The sequence below is a fragment of the Desmodus rotundus genome, chromosome 12 (genome assembly GCF_022682495.2).
Source record: "Desmodus rotundus isolate HL8 chromosome 12, HLdesRot8A.1, whole genome shotgun sequence".
NCBI lineage: Eukaryota > Metazoa > Chordata > Mammalia > Chiroptera > Phyllostomidae > Desmodus > Desmodus rotundus.
Window position 1 is genome coordinate 34,316,488 of NC_071398.1, and position 24,774 is coordinate 34,341,261.

Sequence of the window (24,774 nt, forward strand, 5' to 3'; positions counted from 1 at the left end):
TTATAGTTTTTATCCTAATGAGTGTGAAGTGGTTACTCATTGTTTTAATTTGCAGTTCCCTAATGATTCTTGATAGTGACTATTGTTTTATGTACTTATTTGGTCATTTGTATATCTTCTGTAGATAAATGTCTATTCAAGTGCTTTTTCCATTTTTTTATTGTTGTTTAGTTACAGTTGTCCACATTTCCATCCCCCCACCCCTGTTGCTCTCCCTTGCCCCATTCAACCCCTGCTCCTAAGAACAGTCACCATCCCATTGTCCTTGTCCATGGGTCCTTTGAACATATTCCTTGACCCTTTCCCTTCTTTCTCTCGTTATCCTCTTCCCCACACTATGGTAACTGTCAGTTTGTTCCATATTTCCATCTCTCTGGTTCTATTTCACTCACATGTTTGTTTTGTTGATTAGGTTCCCCTTATAGGTGAGATAATATGGTATTTGTTTTTCACTGACTGGTTTCTGTCATTTAGCCTAACACTCTCTAGTTCCATCCACACTGTTAAAAAGGGTAGCAGTTCTTTCTTTCTGTTGAGTAATATTCCATTATGTAAATGAACCAGTTTTTTGATCCACTCATTTATGGATGGGCATTTAGGCTGTTTCCACCACTTGGCTTTGTAAACTGTACTGCTATGGACATTGGGATGTATAGGCTCTTCTGAATTAGTGTTTCAGGATCCTTACGGTATAATCCCAGCAGTGGAATTGCTGGGTCAAAAGGCAATTCATTTTTAGTTTTTTGAGGAAATTCTGTACTGTTTTCCAGAGTGCCTGCAGCAGTCTACATTCCCACCAAAAATGTACTAGGGTTGCATTTTCTGACAACCTCTCCAGCACTTACTGTTTCTTAATTTGTTTATGATGGCCATTCTCACTGGTGTGAAGTGGTATCTCATTGTGGTTTTAATTTGCATCTCTCTGATGGCTAGTGATGATGAACATCCTTTCATATGTCTCTGGGCCCTCTGTATGTCCTTGGAGAAGTGTCTGTTCAGGTCGTTGGCCCATTTTTTAATTGGATTGTCTTCCTGGTGTGGAGTTGTGTGAATTCTTTATATATTTTAGAGATCAAAACATTCTCTGAGATATAATTGGCAAATATATTTTCCCATACAGTTGGTTCCCTCTTCATTTTGCTAATGTTTTCTTTAGCTGTGCGGAAGCTTTTTATTTTGATGAAGTCCCATTTATTTATTCTTTCCTTTATGTCCCTTGCTCTAGGGGACATATCAGTGAAAATATTGCTGTGTGGAATATCAGAGATTATCCTGCCTATGTTCTCCTCTAGGACTTCTATGGTATCATGACTTATATTTAAGTCTTTTATCCATCTTGAATTTATTTTTGTGTATGGTGTTAAGTTGGTAGTCGAGTTTCATTTTTTGTGTGTAGCTGTCCAGATCTCCCAACACCATTTGTTGAAGAGGCTATTTTTACTCCATTTAATGCTTCTGCCCCCTTTCTCAAATATTAATTGACCATAGAGACTTGGGTTTATTTCTGGGCTCTCTATTCTGTTTCGTTGATATATGTGTGTGTTCTTATGCCAGTACCAGACTGTTTTGATTACTGTGGCCTTGTAATATAGCTTGATATCAGGTATAGTGATTCCTCCTGCTTTGTTCTTCTTTCTCAAAATTGCTGCAACTATTTGAGGTCATTTGTGGTTCCATATAAATTTTTGAAATATTTGTTCTATATCTGTGATTTTTTTTAATTTTAATTTTTTTATTGTTATTCAATTACAGTTGTGTGCCTTTTCTCCCCATCCCTCCACTGTCTGTCATTTTTTAATAGGAATTGTGTTGAATCTATAAATTGCTTTGGATAGTATGGACATTTTGATGATGTTAATTCTTCCAATCCATGAACACAGTATATGCTTCCATTTATTTGTGTCTTCCTTAATTTCTTTAGTGTTGTATAGTTTTCTGGGTATAGGTCTTTTACCTCCTTGGTTAGGTTTATTCCTACATACTTTATTTTTCTTGTTGCTATATCAAATGGGATTTTTTTCCTGATGTCTGTTTCTGATATTTCATTGTTGGTGTACAAAAATGCCTTTGATTTCTCAGTATTGACTTTGTATCCGGCTGTTTTGCCAAATTCACTTATTAGATGGAGTAGTTTTTTGGTGGAATCTATAGGATTTTCCATGTACACTATCATGTCATCTGCCAACAATGACAGTTTTACTTCCTCCTTTCCAGTCTGGATGCCTTCTATTTCTTTTTCTTGTCTGATTGCTGTGGCTAGGACTTCCAGTACTATGTTTAATAGGAGTGGTGAAAGTGGGCATCCTTGCCTTGTTCCTGATCTTAGTGGGAAAGCTCTAAGTTTTTGTCCATTGAAGATGATGTTGGCTGTAGGTTTCTTGTATATGGCCCTAATTATGTTGAGTCACCTTTGATTTTAATTGAGAGCCTGGCTGGATAGAGTAGTCTCAATTGCTGGCCTTAGCTTTTCACTACTTGGAATATTTCTTGCCATTCCCTTCTGGCTTGTAATGTTTCTGTTGAGAAGACAGCTGCTAGCCTTATCAGGGCTCCCTTGTATGTTACTTTCTGTTTCTCTCTTGCTGCCTTTAAAATTCTCCTTTTCTCTTTAAATTTTGCCCTTTTCATCATGATGTGTCTTGCAGTGGGCCTCTTTGAGTTCCTCTTGATCGTAACCCTCTCTGGTTCCTAGATTGTGTGACTTTTTCTGTCATCAAATTGGGGAAGTTTTCCATCATTACTTTTTCAAACAGGTTTTCTATTTCTTGCTCTTCTTCTTCTCCTTCTGATATCCCTACTATATGGATACTATTATATTTCATGTTTTCCTGTAGTTCCCTTAACCCCTCTTTGTTCTTTTTGAGTCTTTTTTTCCTTTTCTTGCTCTTTTTGGGAGTTTTTTTCTCCCTTTTCCTCCAGCTCACTGATTCAATCTTCTGCTGCATTGAGCCTGCTTTTGAGTCCTTCTACTGTGTTCTTTAATCCAGAAATTGTATTCTGCATTTCCTTTTGGCCCATGTTGATTGTTTCTATGTCCCCTTTTATGCTGATATAGTTTGCAGTAAGTTACTCATAGTTTCCCTGTAGTTTTCGGTAATTCTCACTGAGCTCATTGGGCTTCCTTATAACCATTGGTTTGAACTCAGTATCTGATAGTTGACTTGCCTCTACTTCATTTAGCATTCTTTCTGAGGATTCCACCTTTCTTTTTGATTAGGGGTTGTTTCTTTGTCTTCCCATTATTTGTGGGAGTCTTCTGTTTGCTTCTGCTTCTTAAATTGATCTGTTTTTACTTTCTGTGTGTTGTCAACTTTTATGGTAGGAGGCCTGTGAGATTCAGTGGTGCAGTCTCCTTGATCTCCTGAACTTGATCCTCTTGGGATGCCCTTTATGCCTTTTATGCTGGTTCTCTGGATGTAATTGGGTTTTGATTATTGTTGGGTCTTTCTTTGGTGGGTCCTTCCCTCCAGGTAGTTGTCTGAGGGTCACTCCGCCTACCGTGTCTTGTGTGCTGTTGTGCAGGTCCTGCCAGAACAAAACCACAAAGCCCAGGAAAAAACCCCACAATATAACTCCCCATACACACAATTCCACTATCAACAGCAAATGAACCAGTATTAACAAGAGTGTAAGGAAATTGGGACTATTATAAGAAAGGAGAGCAGATGTGAGGTGATCTACTGAAAGAAAAATGATTTTTGAGAGGGTAGAGGGAGGAGCAATAATAAGAGTTGAGAGTTGGAGCAATGGAAAGAGAGAAGGTAAAGTTTACCTCATGAATAAAAAAGGGAATGAAAAAAAAAAAGGGAATGAAGAATGTTGAGAATGTTGAATGGAGTATGAGAAGGGAAGTGTATAGCATTAGGTTTAAACAGAATTAGAATAACATAAAATAAAATAAAGAGAGAAAGGAAAAGGAAGGAAAAGTAGTAAATAATTAATAAAAATATAGGAGCCAAATTGGAGAGAAAGATCCACCACAGTACTCTCAACAACAAATGAGCTAAAATTAATATAGGTGATATGGGAATAAGAGGGAAAAAAGAAAGAAAGATAAGTCTAGGAGAAGTTTAGAGGAATGGGAAGTGATTTTGAAATGAAAGAGGGAGAGGGAATATTAAGAGTGAGGAAGAAAAACCAGACTAAGGGAAAAAATAAAATTTGGGATAGAAGGAAAAAGAAAAAAGGAGAATAAAGAAAAATAAAAGGGTAGGATGAAAGAGAAATAGAGAAAGGCAAAAAATTAAAAAACAGGCTAAAACAGCAAAATTAAAATTTGTGAGATGAAAAAAAAGATTAGGAGAGGGTACCAGTAAAATTTGATATTTGAAATACAGAATTAGTGAAACTCTATATATAAAATTGAAAAAACAATGCAACAACAACTATCTTACCCACAACCAACTGTCAAAGATTGTTAAAGGTGTAGAGAGAACGTGGGTATTTCAAGATCAGGGAAAAAGAATGTGAGATGACCATTGACAAGAAAATTGATTGTGAGAGGCTGGTTGGAGAGAAATAGTAAGTGCAGAATGGAAACAAGTTGTAGCATGAGAGAGAACAAAATTTAAAACAAAAATAAGAGGAAAGAAGAAGGTAAAATAGGGTAACAGAAGGGAAAAGCGAATTGAAATAAACTATAATATAAAATCTAGTGACTTAATATGCACAAACTTGAAGGACAAGAAATAAATGTTAAAACTGTGCAGGAAAGAAAATATCACAAATCATGGAGAAGACCACAGTGGATTTAGTCTCAGTAGCCTCTTGTATTTACCACTGTATTTTTTTTCTGGATCCGCCTCTGGTGATGTCAGATGATGACCCTGTCTGACTTTAGTTAGTCTGTTCGAGACTTCCAGGAATCTACTATCTGTGGCTGTCTCTTTCAGTTGTTAATTTAGTAGTCACTGTGCACTCAGCAGGGAGGCTTAAGCCACATAGGGCAGAACAGAATCCCTCCTAGGGGGCTATTGTTTCCCCTCAGGCTGCTGCTACTCAGAGGGGAGTGGTCTGCCTGAGCAAGATGGCTGCTGCAGGAGGGGGATGGCTCAACACCAGGACCCTGGCAGCTGTTCTCTCAGCTCTCTCCCAGCCACCATCATCAGTCCCTCCTCAAGTGTCTCTAGTCCCCTCTGCTCCCCCTTTGCTGAAGCCCAGGGTTAATGGCTTCATGAAAAAGTTATGTGTTGGCCCTTTAAAATGCCTCCCTGCATCTCAAGCCATCCGTCTCTAGCAGAGAGAAAAACCCTGGCACTTTTTACCACTGGATGTTATCTGTGTACCTTTTGAGCTCTGGTGCTGTAGACTGGAGAGCCCAGCTTGGGGTTTAGACCTCACACTTCTAAGGAATTCCCCCTGACCACTGAGATATCCCTCCAGCACTTCAGCTGCCACCTGTGGGAGGCCATCCAGCCCTCTTGCATCTCTTCTGCACTCCCTACCAGTCACGTTGTGTTGAAGCTGTTTCTTCTGTTTATCCATGGTTATGAGCCGTTTCTCCCACTATTGTTTATTCTGGATGATTTCTCCATCATTTCATTGTAATTCCAGGTGGGTCCTGGAAGGAGATTAGTGTAACTTCCACTCCCACCTCCATCATCTTGGATCTCCCAGGAGCTTTTTAATTTGATGTAGCCCCATATGTTTATTTTTTCCTTTTTTTCCTTGCCCTAGGAGATATATTAGCAAAAATATTGCTACACGAGATACCTGATATTTTACTGCTTATGTTTTCTTCTAGGATTTTTATGGTTTCACAACTTACATTTAAGGTTTTTAATCCATTTTGGGTTTATTCTTGTGTGGTGTGAGTTAGTGGTCTAGTTTCATTGTTTTGCACGTGCCAGTCCAGCTTTCCCAACACCATTAATTGAAGAGTCTGTCTACTCCATTGTATGCTCTTGCCTCCTTTGTCAAATATTAATTGACCATAAAAGTATGGGTTTATTTCTGGGATCTCTGTTTTGATGCATTGAGCTATATATCCCTGTTCTTTTGCTAGGACCTGAGACTGTTGATTCCAGTGGACTTATAGTATAGTTTGTTATCAGATGTTGTGATACCTCCAACTTTGTTCTTATTACTCAAGATTGCTGAGGCTATTCAGGGTCTTTTTTGTTCCATAAAAATTTCTGGAATATTTGTTTTAGAACTGTTAAATATGTCATTCATATTTTAATAAAAATTGTATTGAATCTATAGATTGCTTTGGGTACTAGAAACATTTTAATTATGTGAATTCTTCCAATCCATGGACACAGTATATGCTTCCACTTATTTCTGTCTTCCTCAATTTCTTTCCTCAGTCCTATAGTTTTCCAAGTACAGGTCTTTTTTTTTAAAGATTCTATTTATTTATTTTTAGAGGGAGGAGAAAGAAGGGAGAGAGGGAGAGAAACATCAATGTGTGATTGCCTCTTGCATGCCCCCTACTGGGAACCTGGCCTGCAACGCAGGCATGTGCCCTGACTGGGAATGGAACCAGTGACCCTTTGATTTGCAGGCTGGTGCTCAATCTACTGAGCCACACCAGACAAGGCCAAGTACAGGTCCTTAACCTCCTTGGTCAAATTTTTTCCTAGGTATCATATTTTTTTTGTTGTTGTTGTTGCACTAGTAAATGGGATTATTTTCTTAGTTTCCCTTTCTTAGAGTTCATTATTTGTGGATAAAAATGCCATCAATTTCTGAGTATTGATTTTGAATTCTGCTACTTTGCTGCTTTTATTAGGTGTAGTAGTTTTTCAGTGGAGTCTATAGGGTTTTCTATGTATGATATCATGTCATCTGCAAATTGTGACAGTTTTACTTCCTCCTTTCCAATTTGGATGTCTTTTATTTCTTCTTATCCAATCACCATGGAGAGAACTTCCAGTACTACATTGAATAAGAGTGGTGAAAGCTGACATCCCTGTCTTGCTCCTGATCTTAAGGGAAACACTTTTTAGTTTTTCCCATTGATTATGATGTTAGCTGTTGGTTTTTACATACTTGTATACACAATAGAATGCTACTCAGCCATAAGAAAAGACAAAATACTGCCATTTGCAACAGTATGAATATTATGCTAAGTGAAATAAGTCAGTCAAAAAAAAGCTAAGAACTATATGATTTCACTCCTTTGTGAACCCATGGACACAGACAGCAATATGGTGGTTGCCAGAGGGAAGGGGGTGGAAGGGTATAGTGTAGAGGGGGGCCTAATATATAGTGACAGGAGATGGTTTGACTTAAGTAGTGGGCACACAGTGCAATATACAGATCTAGTGTCATAGAAATGTGCACTTGAAACCTGTATGATCTTATTTAAAAATGTCACCCCAATAAATTTAATTTAAAAATTTAGAAGATAACCAGCATTTGATAGATGTAAAAATCAAGATTAAGAATGAGCAAACAAATGGAATATAATGCCTGATTGCCCAAAATTTCTGAAAAGGGTCAGAACTCAAACCCCAGGCCTCTGACCTCCAAGCCTCAAGTCCAGCTCTCTGTATTTGACCTTACTGCACTGGCTGTGGAAGAAAAATAGATATTAATGGCATTTCTGCTTTTTTTGAGGACCATTCTCACTGGAGCCAGCACTGCTCTCATATTTGTAGGAAAGGGGAGCTAAAACTTAGTTGTCCCATTTTTGCTTACAGTTAGCCTAAACCACTCTCTGCCTTTTAGCCTCACAAATTGCCCAATCAAGTCTCTGCCATTTAGCTGTACAATTCTCCTACTGGCAGAAACAATTACCCAGTTTGAAGTTTTTGGAATTAGGCTCCAAAGGGTCAGGTAACTTGTCTCAGGAGGCACAGCTGCCAGCAAGAATTGAAGGCCTGAGGGCTTTCCCTGGCAACAGCATTCCCTCAGGGTGAACTTCATCTATTCACTCCCTTCCTCCTGAGCCAAGACTGTGGGAGGGGCCTGCTCCCAGGGCCAGAACCCAAGAGCAGCGGTGGAACTGAGTGAGCTTTTGCACAGAAAGGTAAGGCTCCTTGGGAGAGTGCAGAAAATGGCAAATACCACTGGCAGACTAACTGGGCTTGTGATAAGCCTGCTTAGCTTATCTCTAGAGCCTCCCTATGCCTAATCACTGGAGTGGTCATTTTGGAGAATGGAAACCCAGAAACTCTGACCAAGGCCAGATCCAGCAAAAAGCTGTCTGTGGTTATTGACACTATCTATGTTTAACTTCCAGTGCTAGTGAAGCCTGGGGTGACATATATGTTGTTTAATTTAATCTGGATACAAGCCTATTATGCAGATGAGCAAACCACCTCGTGTGTGTGTGTGTGTGTGTGTGTGTGTGTGTGTGAGAGAGAGAGAGAAACACGGTAGCAGTGAAGGAGCAAGCTGAGGCAGGATGACACACGAAGGGGCAATGACTACTTGGTGAGTTATGGAACTAGAGTAGTAGTAATGGGAAGGGAGAGAGAATATAAAGGACTGGACACCAGGAAACTGCTTAGGCTGAGACAAATAAAAGATGGCCACCTTTCCTACTAAGGGTCTAGGAAAATGTCAATGCAATTAAAACAAATATAGACATCAGAAGATGTTGGCTCCGGTGGTCAATTAGGTATTAGATATAATGAGTTCAGGGTGTCAGCTAGCCTTCCAGGTGGAGATACCTAGCAAGGAGTTGGAAATGTGTATCTTTCTAAAGCTTTCTCAGGTGGATGGTCAAAGGTTAGGACTCTAGGTTGAACTATTTTTCTTTTTTTTTCTTTTTTTAATATTTTTTATGTAATATATTTATTGATTATGCTATTACAGTTGTTCCATTTCCCACCCCCCTCACTCCACTCCATCCTGCCCACCCCATCCCTCCCACACTCCCCCCCTATAGTTCATGTCCATGGGTCATACTTATAAGTTCTTTGGCTTCTACATTTCCTACACTATTCTTACCCTTCCCCTGTCTATTTTCCACCTACCATCTATGCTACTTATTCTCTGTACCTTTCCCCCCGTCTCCCCCTCCCACTCCTCTATTGACAACCCTCCATATGATCTCCATCTCTATGGTTCTGTTCCTGTTCTAGTTGTTTGCCTAGTTTGCTCTTGTTTTTGTTTTAGGTGTGGTTGTTAATAACTGTGAGTTTGCTGTCATTTTTACTGTTCCTATTTTTGATCTTCTTTTTCTTAGGTAACTCCCTTTAACATTTCATATAATAAGGGCTTGGTGATGATGAACTTCTTTAACTTGACCTTATCTGAGAAGCTCTTTATCTGCCATTCCATTCTAAATGATAGCTTTGCTGGATACAGCAATCTTGGATGTAGGTCCTTGTCTTTCATGACTTGGAATACTTCTTGCCAGCCCCTTCTTGCCTGTAAGGTCTCTTTTGAGAAACCAGCTGATGGTCTTATGGGAACTCCTTTGCAGGTAACCGTGTCCTTCTCTCTTGCAGCTTCTAAGATTCTCTCCTTCTGTTTGATCTTGGGTAATGTAATTATGATGTGCCTTGGTGTGTTCCTCCTTGGGTCCAGCTTCTTTGGGACTCTCTGAGCTTCCTGGAATTCCTGGAAGTCTATTTCCTTTGCCAGACTGGGGAAGTTCTCCTTCATTATTTGTTCAAATAAGTTTTCAATTTTTTGTTCTTCCTCTTCTCCTTCTGGCACCCCTATAATTCAGATGTTGGAACGTTTCAAGATGTCCTGGAGGTTCCTAAGCCTCTCCTCATTTTTCTGAATTCTTGTTTCTTCATTCTTTTCTGGTTGGATGTTTCTTTCTTCCTTCTGGTCCACACAGTTGATTTGAGTCCCAGTTTCCTTCTCATCACTATTGGTTCCCTGTACATTTTCCTTTGTTTCTCTTAGCATAGGCTTCATTTTTTCATCTGGTTTTCAAACAGATTCAACCAATTCTGTGAGCATATTGATAACCAGTGTTTTGAACTGTGCATCCGATAGGTTGGCTATCTCTTCCTCGCTTAGTTGTTTTTTTTCTGGAGTTTGATCTGTTCTTTCATTTGGGCCTTTTTTTTTTTGGTCTTAGTGCATCTGTTACTTTAAGGGGCGGAGCCTTAGGTGTTCACCGGGCGGGGTGAGGCTGGTCGCTGCGCTGTGATGCTATACCTGGGGGAGGGGCCAAGAGGGAGCAATGGCGCCTGCTCCCCTCTCCACCAGATTTGTCTTTCACTCCGCTACCCACAATCAAACTGGGGCCCTCTGATGCTGGTTCCCGAGTGGGTGGGCCTGTGCACGCCCCAGGCCCCTGTGGGTCTCTCCAACGACCTCTCCTGTGAGGCTGGGAGTCTCTCCTGCTGTCTCCCCAACCCCCACGGGCGTTTTCAATCAGAGGTTTGAGGTTTTATTTCCCTGCGCTGAAGCCCTGGGTTGCGGGGTCTGCTTTGCTCCCTGCCGTTTGTCCGGTTTATCTGTGCATGAATGTGGGGCCGAGGGGTGCTGCCCGCCACTCTGCCTGCCCCATTCTCCGCCACTCTGAGTCCGGCCCTCTTGGTTTATCTGTGGGCGAATGTGGGGCCGCAGGGTCTGCCCGTGGTCAGACTGCCTGCCCCGTTCATCCCACACTCCGCCAGTCTCGGTCCCGCCACGGCCATGCGAGTCCTGCCGCCCCTCCTACCAGTCTGGATGAATGTTTATTTTTTATTTCCTTGGTGTCGGACTTCCTTGCCGTTTGATTTTCTGTCAGTTCTGGTTGTGCAAGGAGGCGCAGTGTGTCTACCTATGCCGCCATCTTGGTTCTCCTTGAACTATTTTTCAAATAGATATGTGGTTTGAATTGCATAGAAAAGGCTGTTTTAAAAGTATAAAAAGGATCTCTGGCTGTTGTGGCTCAGTGGATTGGGTGCCGGCCTGTGAACCTAAGGGTCATCAGTTGAATTCCCAGTCAGGGCACATGCCTGGGTTGTGGGCCAGGTCCCCAGTAGGGGGCACGTGAGGGACAACCACACATTGATGTTTCTCTCCCTCTCTTTCTCCCTCCCTCCCCCCTCTCTAAAAATAAAAAATAAATAAAATCTTTTTTTAAAAAATGTGAAAAGGTGATGGCAGACAGGCAAGCAGCAGGTGAAAAGCCTTGTGCGCCTGCAGCTCCCAGGCCCTCCCATGCGAGATCCACTCCTGAAGCCTGTTACAAGTAGTAGTGCAAGTTCACACCTCCTAACCCCAGGGTTAGGAGGCCATTGTGATAGCTCTGCGGTGGGAGGGCTTTTTTAAAAAAAGGAAAAAAGCCCTGGCTGGTGTGGCTCAGTGGATTGAGTGCTAGCCTGTGAACTAAAGAGTCTGGTTTGATTCCCAATCAGGGCACATGCCTGGGTTGTGGGCCAGATCCCCAGTAGAGGTTGTGCAAGAGGCAACCACACATTGATGTTTTTTCTCTCCCTCTCTTCCTCCCTTCCCCTCTCTCTAAAAATAAATAAACAAAATCTGTGGGGGCGGGGGCTCTGCCCGCAGGGCCCCCCTGGCCACCATGGATGAAAATAAATCTACCAAGACATGATCTGCTTGGGGAGGAGAGGTGGCCAATCTCTCAAAGGAGAAGGGCCAAGAGCCTTTTCCTCAATGGGCTTTTATTGGGTTCAATTTGCGCAGGAATACAGGTGAAGTTCATCAATCATTGTCAGGCAGTAAGGATCAAACAATAGATAACATACAGAGAACTCTGAGGGCTTATTCTGAGTTAGGGTTAGTTAGTTAAAGGATTATAAGATTTTAGGAAACAAACTCATTTCAGGCTTGGACCCTTATCATTTAAGCTGAGGGTATAAACAAAGCAGGTTTCACAGGATTTTATGTATTCTTTCTTAGGCCTGATCTCCCTGGGAGTCCGCCCTTTCCCGCACAAGACTGCACCGCCCTCCATCATTGTTTCAGGCTTAAGTCAGTCAGGGGAAGTAAGGCAGCCAAAAGATTAGGAGACTTCTTGCAGACAGAATGAGGACTCAGGCTATGTCAAAGCCAAGGGGTGAGGGTCTATCACCCCCTTTTTCTATAGCCCCCCGAGTCCTTCCCTGTGGGCCTTTTTCATGACCATGCCTGTCTTAGGTCATTCCTCCCTTGAGGAATCTTACCCGTTATTGGCTAACTGGTCAAGCTCAGGGCCAAGCAGGGTAAAGTTGGCAGAGATGGCATCTCTGCCAAGGAGATAAGCTTTGTCTCCTTAATGGCTTGTGGTCCCAAGGTCTCTGACTCAGCCTTAACCATGGGGGTTTACATCTTCTGAAACCAGGCAGGGCGGTTCCCAACAAAAATCTTTAAAAAAAAAAAAGTGTGAAAAGGAAAGTAAATGTGTACCTTACAGGCAAACTAAAGAGGCAAAATATTTTTGTGTCCTTGAACTGTCAGAAATTGTGAAGGAGTTGGGGGAGAAGTATGCAGTCTCAGGAGTGGGATGGCTGTATCACTCGCTATAATGTCTAACTTTCTGAGATCCTCGTAGTGGGGGTAGCCCTGGAAATTGCTGTGAACATGGCTGTGTTACCGCCTCATCTTTCTGCAAAAGTTAAAATGGCCATGTGAGAAACACGGAAGGCAGATCATTTCAGATAGAGCCCATATTTTAAAAACCGTGGTACATTTACACAATGGAATACTATGCAGCAGAAAGAAAGAAGGAACTCCTACCCTTCAAGACAGCATGGACATAACTGGATATCATTATGCTGAGTGAAATAAGCCAAGTGGTAAAAGACAAATACCAGTGGAGTCTGGAGCCCCACCAAGTACTGTGGAGCAAACCTCACCTCTCTTCCAGGGCTCAAGGGTATTTGAAAAAATCAAGTGACAGAATCAATGTGAAAATGCTTTGAAAATTGTGAAGGTCTCTACAAATATGTGAAGGTTCCCCAGTGGAAACACATTCGTTGTACTGTGAACGGCCTCAACACATCAGCCCAGCTCTACAGCCCCTACCCAACTCAGGCTGCCACCAAGGCAGGCCTCCTTGCCATTGTCAAAGTGCCAGCCAAAAGCATACTCAAGGACTTTGAGGGCACACGAGCCCAGTTGCTCCCTGAGGCCATCATGAACCCCCCAGTGGCACCCTATGCTACTGTGGCACCCAGCACTTTAGCCTATCCCAGGCCCAGGCTCTGGCCTGCCAGCAGGCCCTGCAGCATGCATAGACTCTGGCCCATGCCCCTGCCCAGACACTGCAGCACCCTCAGGGTATCCCACCACCCCAGGCACTGTCCCACCCTCAGAGCCTCCAGCAGCCTCAGGGCCCAGGCCACCCTCAGCCCATGGTCCAAACCCAGGGCTTGGTCCACCCTCAGGGTCTGTCTCACCAAGGTCTCCAGCACCCCACAATCCCTTGTTACATGGAGGCCGGAAGATGCCAGACTCAGATGCCCCCCTGAATGTGACCGTGTCTACCTCAACTATCTCCCTCTCAATGGTGGCCACCCTGCAGCAAAGCCAGCCCCCGGACCTGAGCAGCATTGTGCATCAGATCAACCAGTTTTGCCAGACGAGGGCAGGCATCAGCACTACCTCAGTTTGTGAGGGCCAGATCGCCAACCCCAGCCCCATTAGTCACAGTCTGCTCATCAATGCAAGCACCGGGTGTCGACCCACAGCACCCCCACACCAATGCCTTCATGTGTGGTCAATCCCATGGAGCAGACCCATGCAGCCACAGCCACTCTGCCTGCTGCAGGCCCTGTCAACCTGCCCATGGGCTTCCCTTGAGCCCCCACTGACTACCCTAGTGACCTCAAGCCAGTCACCTGGAACCAGCATCAGCTGGCGCACCTACAACAGATGTGCAGTGAAGCTGGTGGGATGCTAGCCCCTGGCCTGGCAGGCAAGCATGCAACAGGACATGAATTGGAAGGGCCTGGCTTTGTGGGCAAGGCCCCTGCCTACCCGCAGGAACTCTGCTTGGCACAGTCCTTCCATCTGAAGCCACCCCTGGAGAAGCCAACCCCATCCCCACCAGTCAACAGCCTGGCAGCCCCACTGGCCTACCCCAATGGTCACTACTTCCAACCCTTGTGGAATAACATCCTGCTCACTCCCAATAGTGACAGCTCAGGGTCTCAGGACCTCACCATGCTGTTCCATGGTGGGCAGCCCACGGGTGCACCCCTCGACTCTGTGGCAGCTGCTGGGGCCCACTATTGAGCAGGGACTAGGGGAGGTCCAGTGGCAAGCCAGAACAGCTTGATGCAAACAGTGGATTACCTAAGTGGGGATTTCCAGCAGACCTTCTTCCAAGAACAGAGCCTGGCCATGCTGAGCAAGACTCACCAAGACCCTGGCAACAGAGTCCCTGACCCCACAGATAGTCGAAGTCTTCATATTCAGCACCCTGGGTATAGATAGGTAACCCCAGTGCCCTCCACAAGCTACACATGATATACCCCCTCCTAGGGTTAGTCTTACTTTTGAGTAATTGCATAGTTTCAAAGTTTTATTGCTCCAATGTGATCATTCTTAGATGTTTAAGAAAAGGAATTTGGTGGGATCTAACAGAACAGAGGGGGATCCTCTGTGCCCTCATTCTGTCCCCTCCACCAGGCCACTCTTGGGTTTATGTTAGGACCTAGTCCCAATCCCAGTTGCCTTTTTCTTAGTTGCCTGCCTATCAGTCAGTCCTGTGCCATACCCATACCCCTTTATCCCCTTGCATTTCCCACCAGCCATCTCCTGTTTTTTCCTGCTCTGCCTTTCCCTTAGGACTGTGGTGGGCTAAAGAAAGGGCCCTAAGTGAGGTGCCCAGCCCCCTAAGCTAGGTCTCTCCCTGTTTGTCTTTATCTGGACTAAGAAGCCAGACTTCTCACGTGCTCTGGAAGCTACTTCCTTATTCATCCCGAAGACTTCAAATCAAAACTGATCACTCTTCATCTCCTCTCAGCCTCTCTCCATTCCTCAAGGCTTTGCTTTACATCTACATTGATTCCAGAGCCACTAGCCTTGTCCATGCCACCTTTCTCAAAGGCATCCTACAGGCACTTAGCCACCATTGGGTGGGGAATGTATCTTTGTATTGGTGTCTTGGTTCCTGACTCCCTTTTCCAAACATAGAGAAATTCAGTGACCATCCAACACACCCAAGATCCCTTTCTCACTGTCTTCTCCTAATTCACCTGCAGCCCTCAAAAAGACCACACCCCTCACCCCTCGAAAAGACCAGTGAAACAAAAATTGATCATCAGAAATTAGATAAGGGATGAACGCATTGGAATTTGAAATTAAAAACACCAAAAAAAAAAAAAAAACACTTTGGTTCTCTACACTGGCTAAGAATATTGCTCCACACTATAAGTTATCAATGTCATGTTTCTCTATGAGCGTAGTGTGGGTTTGAGTAGCATTGTGTGTGAGGAGCCCCACATGTACATTCATCTTCTAGACATCTGGATTAAATGCTCCAAACAAAAGACAGAATATCTGAATGGATAAGAAAGCATGACCCACACATATGCTGCCCACAAGAGACCCACCTCAGGACAAAAGACCTACACAGACTGAAAGTGAAGAGCTGGAAACAAATTTTCCAAGCAAACGGACAGGAAAAAAAAAGCAGGGGTAGCAATACTCATATCAGACAAAATAGACTTCAAGAAAAGGGCCATAATGAGATACCCAGAAGATCACTTCATAATGCTCAAAGAAAGAATCCACCAAGAAGACATAAACATTGTAAATATATATGCACCCAACATAGGAGCACCCAAATACATTAAGAAAATCTTGGAGGACTTAAGAAAGATATTGACAGCAACACAATTATAGTAGGGGATTTTAACACCCCACTGTCAAAGATGGACAGATCTTCTAAACAAATTATCAACAAAGATACTGTGGCATTGAACAATGCCCTAGATGAAATGGACTTAACTGATATATATAGAACCCTTCATCCCAAAGAAGCAACATACATATTCTTTTCAAATGCACATGGAACATTTCCAAAGATAGGCCACATGACAGGACACAAAACAAGACTTGACAAGTTCAAGAAAATAGAAATCATATCAAGCATTTTCTCTGACCGCAAGGGATTGAAACTAGAAACAAATCTCAAGGAAAAAAACCCAAAACACTCAAAAACATGGAGATTGAACAGCATGTTATCAAACAATGAATAGGTGAAAAATGAGACTAAGGAAGAAACCAAAAACTTTCTGTAAACAAATGAAAATGAACCCACAACAATCCAAAACCTATGGGAAATAGCAAAGGCAGTCCTGAGAGGGAAGCTCATAATGATACAGGCCTACCTAAAAAGAATAGAAATAGCAAAAATAAACAACCTAACCCTACACCTACAAGAACTCAAGTACCAACAACAAAGACAACCCAGAGCAACTAGAAGGAAGGAAATAACCAAGATCAGAGCAGAATTAAATGACATAGACACTAAAAGCACAATTTTGAGGATCAATGAATCCAGGAGCTGGTTCTTTGAAAAGATAAACAAAAGCAACAAGCCTTTATCCAAACTCATGGGTAAAAAAAGAGAGAGGACCCAAATAAACACAATAAGAAATGAAAGAGGGGAGATTACAACTGATACCACAGAAATACAAAGGATTGTAAGAAATTACCATGAAGAATTATATGCCAAGAAATTTGAAAACCTAGGTGAAATGGACAAATTTCTAGAAAAATATAACCTTCCAAAACACAATGAACAAGAAGCAGAAAGTCTGAACAGACCAATAACAGCTGATGAAATTGAAACAGTAATCAAAAAGTTTCCCACACACAAAAGCCTTGGACCAGACGGTAACACAGAAGAATTATACAAAGCACTTAAGGGAGAGTTAACCCCATCCTCCACAGATTATTCCAAAAAAATCAAGAAGATGGAAGACTCCCAAATTCTTTTTATGAGGCCGGCATCATCCTAATCCCAAAACCAGATAAAGACACAACAAAGAAAGAAAACTTCAGGCCAATATCTGAATGTTATCACTGATGAACATAGATGCTAAAATCCTCACCAAAATATTGGCAAACCATTTCCAGCAATTCATTAAAAAGATCATACACCATGACCAAGTGGGATTCATCCCAGGGATGCAAGGATGGTATGATATTCACAAATCAATAAACATAATACACCACATAAACAACAGCAAAGACAAAAGCCACATGATCATATCAATAGATGCAGAAAAAGCACTTGATAAGGTACAGCACCCATTTATGATAAAAAAAAAAACCACTCAGCAAAGTGGGAATAGAGGGAGCATTCCTCAACATGATAAAGGCCATATATGAGAGACCACAGCCAACATCATACCCAATGGACAAAAACTTAGAGTTTTCCCACTAAGATCAGGAACAAGACAAGGATGCCCTCTCTCACCACTCCTATTCAACATAGTACTGGAAGTCCTAGCCACAGCAATCAGACAAGAAAAAGAAATAGAAGGCACCCAGATTGGAAAGAAGGAAGTAAAACTGTCATTGTTGGCAGATGACATGATAGTATACATGGAAAATCCTATAGACTCCACCAAAAAACTACTTCACCTAATAAGTGAATTTGGCAAACAGCTGGATACAAAGTCAATACTCAGAAATCAAAGGCATTCCTGTATACCAACAATGAAACACCAGAAACAGAAATCAGGAAAAAAATAACCCTTTGATATAGCAACAAGAAAAATCAAGTACCTAGGAATAAACCTAACCAAGGAGGTAAAAGACCTGTACTCAGAAAACTACACAACACTGAAGAAAGAAATTAAGGAAGATACAAACAAATGGAAGCATGTACCATGCTCACGGATTGGAAGAACTAACATCATCAAAACGCCCATACTGCCCAAAGCGATTTATAGATTCAATGCAATCTCTATTAAAGCACCAATGACATATTTCACAGATACAGAACAAACATTTCAGAAATGTTTATGGAACCATAAAGGACCCCGAATACCTGCAGCAATTTTGAGAAAGAAGAACAAAGCAGAAGGGATCACAATACCTGATATCAAACTGTATTAAAAGGCCACGGTAATCAAAACAGCCTAATACTGGCATAAAAACAGGCACATAGACCAATGGAACAGAACATAGAGCCCAGAAATGAACTCAAGTCTTTACAATCAATTAATATTTGACAAAGGAGGCAGGAGCATAAAATGGAGCAAAAACATCTGTTGGAGCCTCTTCAACAGATGGTGTTGGGAGATCTGGACAGCTACGTGCAAAAAAATGAAACTCGATCACCAACTTACGCCATACACAAAAATAAACTCAAGATGGATACAAGACTTAAATATAAGTCGTAACACCATAAAAGTCCTCGAGGAAAACATTGGCAGGAAAATCTCAGACATTCTATGCAGCAACATCCTCACAGACATATCCCCTAAAGCAAGGGACATAAAGGAAAGAATAAACAAATGGGACCTCATCAAAATAAAAAGCTTCTGCATGGCTAAAGAAAACAGCACCAAATTACAAAGAGAACCAACAGTATGGGAAAACATATTTGCCAATGATACTTCAGACAAGGCCCTGATCTCCAAAATATATAAAGAACTCACTGGGAGAACCAAGATGGCGGCGTAGGTAGACACACTGCGCCTCCTCGCACAACCAGAACTGACAGAGAATCGAACAACAAGGGGGACCAACACCAAGAAAATAGAAAATAACCATTCATCCAGACTGGTAGGAGGGGCGGAGACGGGCACCGGGGTGGAGAGGACTCGCGCGGCTGTGGCGGGACTGAGACTGGCGGAGTGTGGGACAAATGGCGCAGGCAGTCCGAGCACTAGCAGACCCTGCGGCCCCACATCTGCGCAGATAAACCGAGAGGGCCGGACTCAGAGTGGCGGAGAGTGGGGCAGGCAGAGCAGCGGGGTAGCACCCCGCGCGGCACCAAATTCGCCCACAGATAAACCTGACCAACGGCGGGCAGCAAAGCAGACTGTGCAACCCAGGGCTCCAGCTCCGGGAAATAAAGCCTCAAACCTCTGATTGAAAGCGCCCCTGGGGGTTGGGGCGGCAGCAGGAGAGACTCCCAGCCTCACAGAAGAGGTTGTTGGAGAGACCCACAAGGGCCTAGAGTGTGCACAGGCCCACTTACTCGGGAACCAGCACCAGAGGGGCCCAGTTTGATTGTGGGTATCGGAGTGAAAGATTGAAATCCGGAGGAGAGTGTGGCGGGCGCCATTGCTCCCACTCGGCCCCTCCCCCACGTACAGCGTCACAGCGCAGCGACCAGCATTACCCCGCCCTGGTGAACACCTAAGGCCCCGCCCCTTAAAGTAACAGACGCGCCAAGACAAAAAAAAAAAAAAAAAAATGGCCCAAATGACAGAACACTTCAAAGCTCCAGAAAAAATACAACTAAGCGACGAAGAGATAGCCAACCTATCGGATGCACAGTTCAAAGCACTGGTTATCAATATGCTCACAGACTTGGTTGAATCTATTCGAAAAACAGATGAAAAAATGAAGCCTATGCTAAGAGAAACGAAGGAAAATGTACAGGGAACCAATAGTGATGAGAAGGAAACTGGGACTCAAATCAATGGTGTGGACCAGAAGGAAGAAACAAACATCCAAGCAGAAAAGAATGAAGAAACAAGAACTTGGAAAAATGAGGAGAGGCTTAGGAACCTCCCGGACGCCTTGAAACGTTCCCACATCCGAATTATAGGGGTGCCAGAAGGAGAAGAGGAAGAACAAAAAATTGAAAACTTATTTGAACAAATAATGAAGGAGAACTTCCCTAATCTGGCAAAGGAAATAGACTTCCGGGAAGTCCAGGAAGCTCAGAGAGTCCCAAAGAAGCTGGACCCAAGGAGGAACACACCAAGGCACATCATAATTACATTACCCAAGATTAAACGCAAGGACCTACATCCAAGATTACTGTATCCAGCAAAGCTATCACTTAGAATGGAAGGGAAGATAAAGTGCTTCTCAGATAAGGTCAAGTTAAAGAAGCTCATCATCACCAAGCCCTTATTATATGAAATGTTAAAGGGAGTTACCTAAGAAAAAGAAGATCAAAAATTGGAACAGTAAAAATGACAGCAAACTCACAGTTATTAACGGCCACACATAAAACAAAAATGAGAGCAAACTAGGCAAACAACTAGAACATGAGGGTTGTCATTAAGGGAGTGGGAGGGGGAGAGAGGGGGAAAGGTACAGAGAATAAGTAGCATAGATGATAGGTGGAAAATGGACAGGGGGAGGGTAAAAATAGTGTAGGAAATGTAGAAGCCAAAGAACTTATAAGTATGACCTATGGACATGAACTATAGGGGGGGAATGTGGGAGGGACGGGGGTGGGCAGGATGGAGTGGAGTGGGGGGGGAAATGGGACAACTGTAATAGCATAATCAATAAATATATTAAAAAAAAAAAAAAAAAAAAAAAAAAAAAAAAAGAACTCACATGACTCTACTCCAGGAAGACAAACAACCCAATTAAAAAATGGGCAAAGGGCTTGAACAGACACTTCCCCAAGGAGGACATACAGAGGGCCCAGAGACATATGAAAAGATGCTCAGCATTACTAGCCATCAGAGAGATGCAAATTAAAACCACAATGTGATACCATCTCACACCAGCCAGGGTGGCCAACATAAAGAAATCAACATACCAATGTTGAAGAGGATGGGGAGGAAAGGGAACCCTAGCACACTGTGGTGGGAATGCCGACTGGTGAAGCCACTGTGGAAAACAGTATGGAATTTCCTCAGAAAACTAAAAATGGAACTGCCTTTTGACCCAGCAAATTCCACTGCTGGCATTATACCCTAAGAGCCCTGAAACACCAATCCAAAAGAATCTATGCACCCCAATGTTCATAGCAGCATAATTTACAATAGTCAAGTGCTGGAAGCAACCTAAGCGCCCATCAGCAAATGAGTAGATCAAAAAACTATGGTACATTTACACAATGGAATTCTACGCAGCAGAGAGAAAGAAGGAACTCATACCCTTTGGGACAATATGGATGGAACTGGAGAGTATTATGCTAAGTGAAATAAGCCAGGCAGTGAGGGACAAATACCATATGATCTCACCTTTAACTGGAACATAATCAACAAAAGAAAAATGCAAACAAAATATAACCAGATACGTTGAAGTTAAGAACAATCTAACAATAGCCAGGGGGGAGTGGGGAGGGGATAGTGGAGAGAGGAGTTTTCAGGAACTACTATAAAGGACACATGGACAAAATCAAGGGGGATGAGGGAGGTGGGTTTGGCTGAGGTCAGGTGGAAGGGTGGGGAGAAAATGCAGACAACTGTAATTGAACAACAATAAAATAATTTTTAAAAAATAATAAGATAAAATAAAATGACAAATACCATATGATCTCACCTATAAGTGGAACATAATCAACAAAACAAACAAGTGGGCAAAATAGAACTAGAGACATGGAAATAAAGAATAAACTGACAGTGACCAGGGCGAAAGAGGAGGGCTATAATGGGGGAAAGAAGGGGAAGGAGCAAGTCAGGGAACATATATAAAGGACCCATGGGCATGGACAATGTGGTGGGGATTGACTGTGGGAGTGGGGGGTGGGGGGAATGAAGGTGGGAGGATGGGGGTTGGGCAGGGTGGGGAGAGCAATGGGGGTAAAATTGGGACAACTATAATTGAGCAACAATAGAAAACAGCAAAAGAGAATTTTCAATGGAAGATTGCAACACTTTGAAATAACCACAGAAATATCCTGTTTAAAATCCACCACAAGGAACCAGAAATAACAGAGACAGCAGCTGTGTTCCTTTGAAGCTGAGTTGAGGGGTCAGGGATGGGCATGAGGCCTCTAGTAGCAGAGGCTGAAAGTTTGACAGGCCACCCCAGACAAGCTCTGGGACACCTGGAAGGCATGGCTGTGGGAAAGACAAGACTGCAGGGCCTCTCTGCCCCCACAGCTGGTGGCAGGCCTCGGCTGGCCCCCAAGGAGATTTAATTTGCATCAGGGAGAATTTCCTGAATTGTTATTAGGTAAAAATTGTTTGCAGTGACACAGAAAAACATACAACTTAGAACTGGAGTCCAAAAGCTGGAAAGGGTCCCTAAATTTATGAAACTTTACTAACAACAAATGAGAAATAAAGATTGGTAGTGGGTAACTTCTCTCTCTTATATGTGAGAGAAAAAAGCAAGAGCAAGAAAACGCAGGCCCTTGCTAAAGGGCAGCGAAATCATTAAGAACTTATTATCATCTAGAAAATATTTCAGTTTATAGGGAACTGGTAAGTCCCTACAAGTTAATAAATTGATAAAGGTGGGATGGAGGCAAGCAGTGAGGGATGAGGAGAAGTGTGGGGGAGATCTGCTTTGGTGCTGGTGGACAGATGACAATGCTTTGGGGTGAGAAAGCCACATGACAAGAAAGAGGACTTGGATTTGGCATCCTGTTCTTCTGCCTGGCTGCACACTGAAAGGACCTTTCAATCCTTATAGCTTGTTTTCAACTTCTGAAAAGAGAGTGATATGGCTTAAAGCTGAAGACCTGTGCATTTGCTTGTCCAAGGGCTAAGGTAGGTGATTGTGTGCCTGTGTCACATGAGGCAGGACCCCATGCATCTGGGGGTCTCCTTCCTTGTTCTGGAAGAGGACTCATCTCTTATCCTTTGCTTGCCAGGATAGACTGAGACTACCCACCTCTCCATCCTGAAGGATGTTAGGAGCACACAGTGAGAAGTTAAGGGTGGTTGGCAACTCTGGGAATCTGTGCCTGAACCGAGGAATCAGGCTGGCCTGAATGTGTGTGTGTGTTTGTGTGGTGGGAGGCTGGGAGAGGGGATGGTGCTAGGACTCAACCAGACTGGAAAAGGAAGTAGAGTTATATATGCCTTTCTGCTAAAAATTGTTTTAATGAAGGATAACATGCCAGGAGGAAGACTCTGAGCACAGTCTCCCTCTGAGTTCTTCCTGAATTCTTTGCCCATCAGTTTGACCCTCTTTGATTCTTATTCAAGACATTCACTCTAAACCTCTTTACAGAGTTGGGCAAGTCTTCCATCTGGTATTTCACGCTATAGTCCCATAACCACTTACTCCACATATACTCAGGGGAGAGGACCTTGGAGGGTTTGTGGTAAAGCAGGTATTTGTTCAGGTGGCTCTCATCATGCCACACAGCTTCAATATGATTGGCTTGGTCAACCATCATCACCTGGTGGCAGGTCTTGGTGAGTCTGTAAACCTCCATCACCAACTCTCCAAATAGGACCCCTGTGTAATAAAAGTCTCCCTCATCTTCAGGAATATGAGCTTGTGAATGAGGCCTGCGTTCATAGGGGAAGTTGTTCCGACTAAGGAAAAAGAAGCTAAGATGGAGGGTGCCAAACAAGGAGGACAGTATCTCCACGCCCACGTGGTCGCTGAACTTCAGGTCCACATCTGCACACACAAGGTAATCTACCTCCCAGTGGAATCACTGCTCAAAGAAATTGCTGATCATCTCCATGCGGTGCATGGAGATGTCTTCCCAACGAGCATAGCTCCGACCTTGAGGATGATAATCTGCCTCCCTTTTTGGAGGTGGAGATGAGGCACATGGTCTGGCCAGTCAGTGAATATGTAGTAGTTCACCCTGTGTCCCACCATGAAGTACATCTCCGCAGTCTCCAGGAACAGCTTCAGGAAGACGATGTATGATTTTATGGCAAACACGGTCAATCCAATGGTGGTGTTCTGGAGGTGGAACTGCTCATTCAGAATGTCAATGTTGAAAGTCCCCTCCCATACAATGGGAGCCAGCCAAGGGGTTATGACAAGGACATCTTTCCTGGAGGGTGTTAGCACATCTGGCTGGGCTAACACCATCCTTGGTAATTCTACACCTTGCAGGTCATGGCGTTTTCTAACAGCCATGCTGGCCCCAGCCTGGATGATTTCCACCCTCTGTTTTCTTGGGTTCATGTAACAATAGCCAAAGAAGGCCATGATGAGAGCTATTAGAAGAATAAAGGTCATTCGATAAAGCAAGTAACATTTTGGGTTTTGCGACAATGTCCTTACCAGCTTGACCATGGCTCCACTTCTGACTGTTCCAGCCTGGATCTCCTAGAGGTGCTAAGGATCTGCCCCTCCTTGACTCACAGCATCCTCTCCTGTGGAGAGTGAGGTAGAATGTATGGACAATGAGGTGCTAACACTCCCTGTTCCTCTTAAGATCCTACCTCCATTCAGCAGGTGTCTGGGAGCTGGATATTCAGGTCTACTGAGCTGATTAAGACTCCTGTACTCGAAGAAACTTGATAAATTCAGTTCTGAATTGAGGTCATGTCAAAGTAACAAGGTGGTAGGGCTTAGTCAACTGGCTGATAGGACTTCTTGGTCAGCATGTAGGAGAAAAGTCAAGGCTCCTGAAACAGACTCAGGGGACTGGCTCAAGGGAGGCCACTGAGCAGGTCAAGGACAGAGATTGTGATGAAAGCAGAGCAAAGCTATAGGCAATAGATCTGACCAGCGGGTCAGAGGGCTTGTGCTCTGGCCTTCCCCTGACACTAACTGTGAGCTAAAAATTAAGCTTTCTAGAAAATCAGTAAAATCAAGGTCAGACTGTCTTTGAGGTCATACCTATACAGGCTAACATGGGCCATCCTTCAGGATTCATGATTTGGTAACCAAGATAGAAGAGTCAAACTATCTGGAGATTAAGGATTGTTTTCCTTTATTCCTCTAATAATCACATAGTTTCACTGAGCATTTACTTTGCAGGTACCAGACCTTACAGTGTGGTTAAGATTAGGCTGCTAAACTTCATGTGCATTACATTGCTGACTCCTCACAAAAAGCCTGGGGATGGATGCTACATGATCCTCATGGTCTAGATGGGAAACAAGCTCAGAGAGGTATATG

The 24,774-nt window shown here is 43.2% G+C and overlaps 1 protein-coding gene and 1 pseudogene across 1 annotated transcript; one reads left to right on the forward strand and one right to left on the reverse strand.

The window, feature by feature from the left end:
- Positions 1–12,811: 12,811 nt before the first annotated feature.
- LOC112317527 (protein FAM222B-like) lies at positions 12,812–14,401 on the forward strand (annotated as a pseudogene).
- Positions 14,402–22,855: 8,454 nt separating this feature from the next.
- On the reverse strand, positions 22,856–23,943 carry ABO (ABO, alpha 1-3-N-acetylgalactosaminyltransferase and alpha 1-3-galactosyltransferase). Its single transcript, XM_024577432.3, is given in 2 exon segments — positions 22,856–23,418; positions 23,421–23,943. Coding segments are annotated over 2 exon segments (1,086 nt in total).
- Positions 23,944–24,774: the final 831 nt, after the last annotated feature.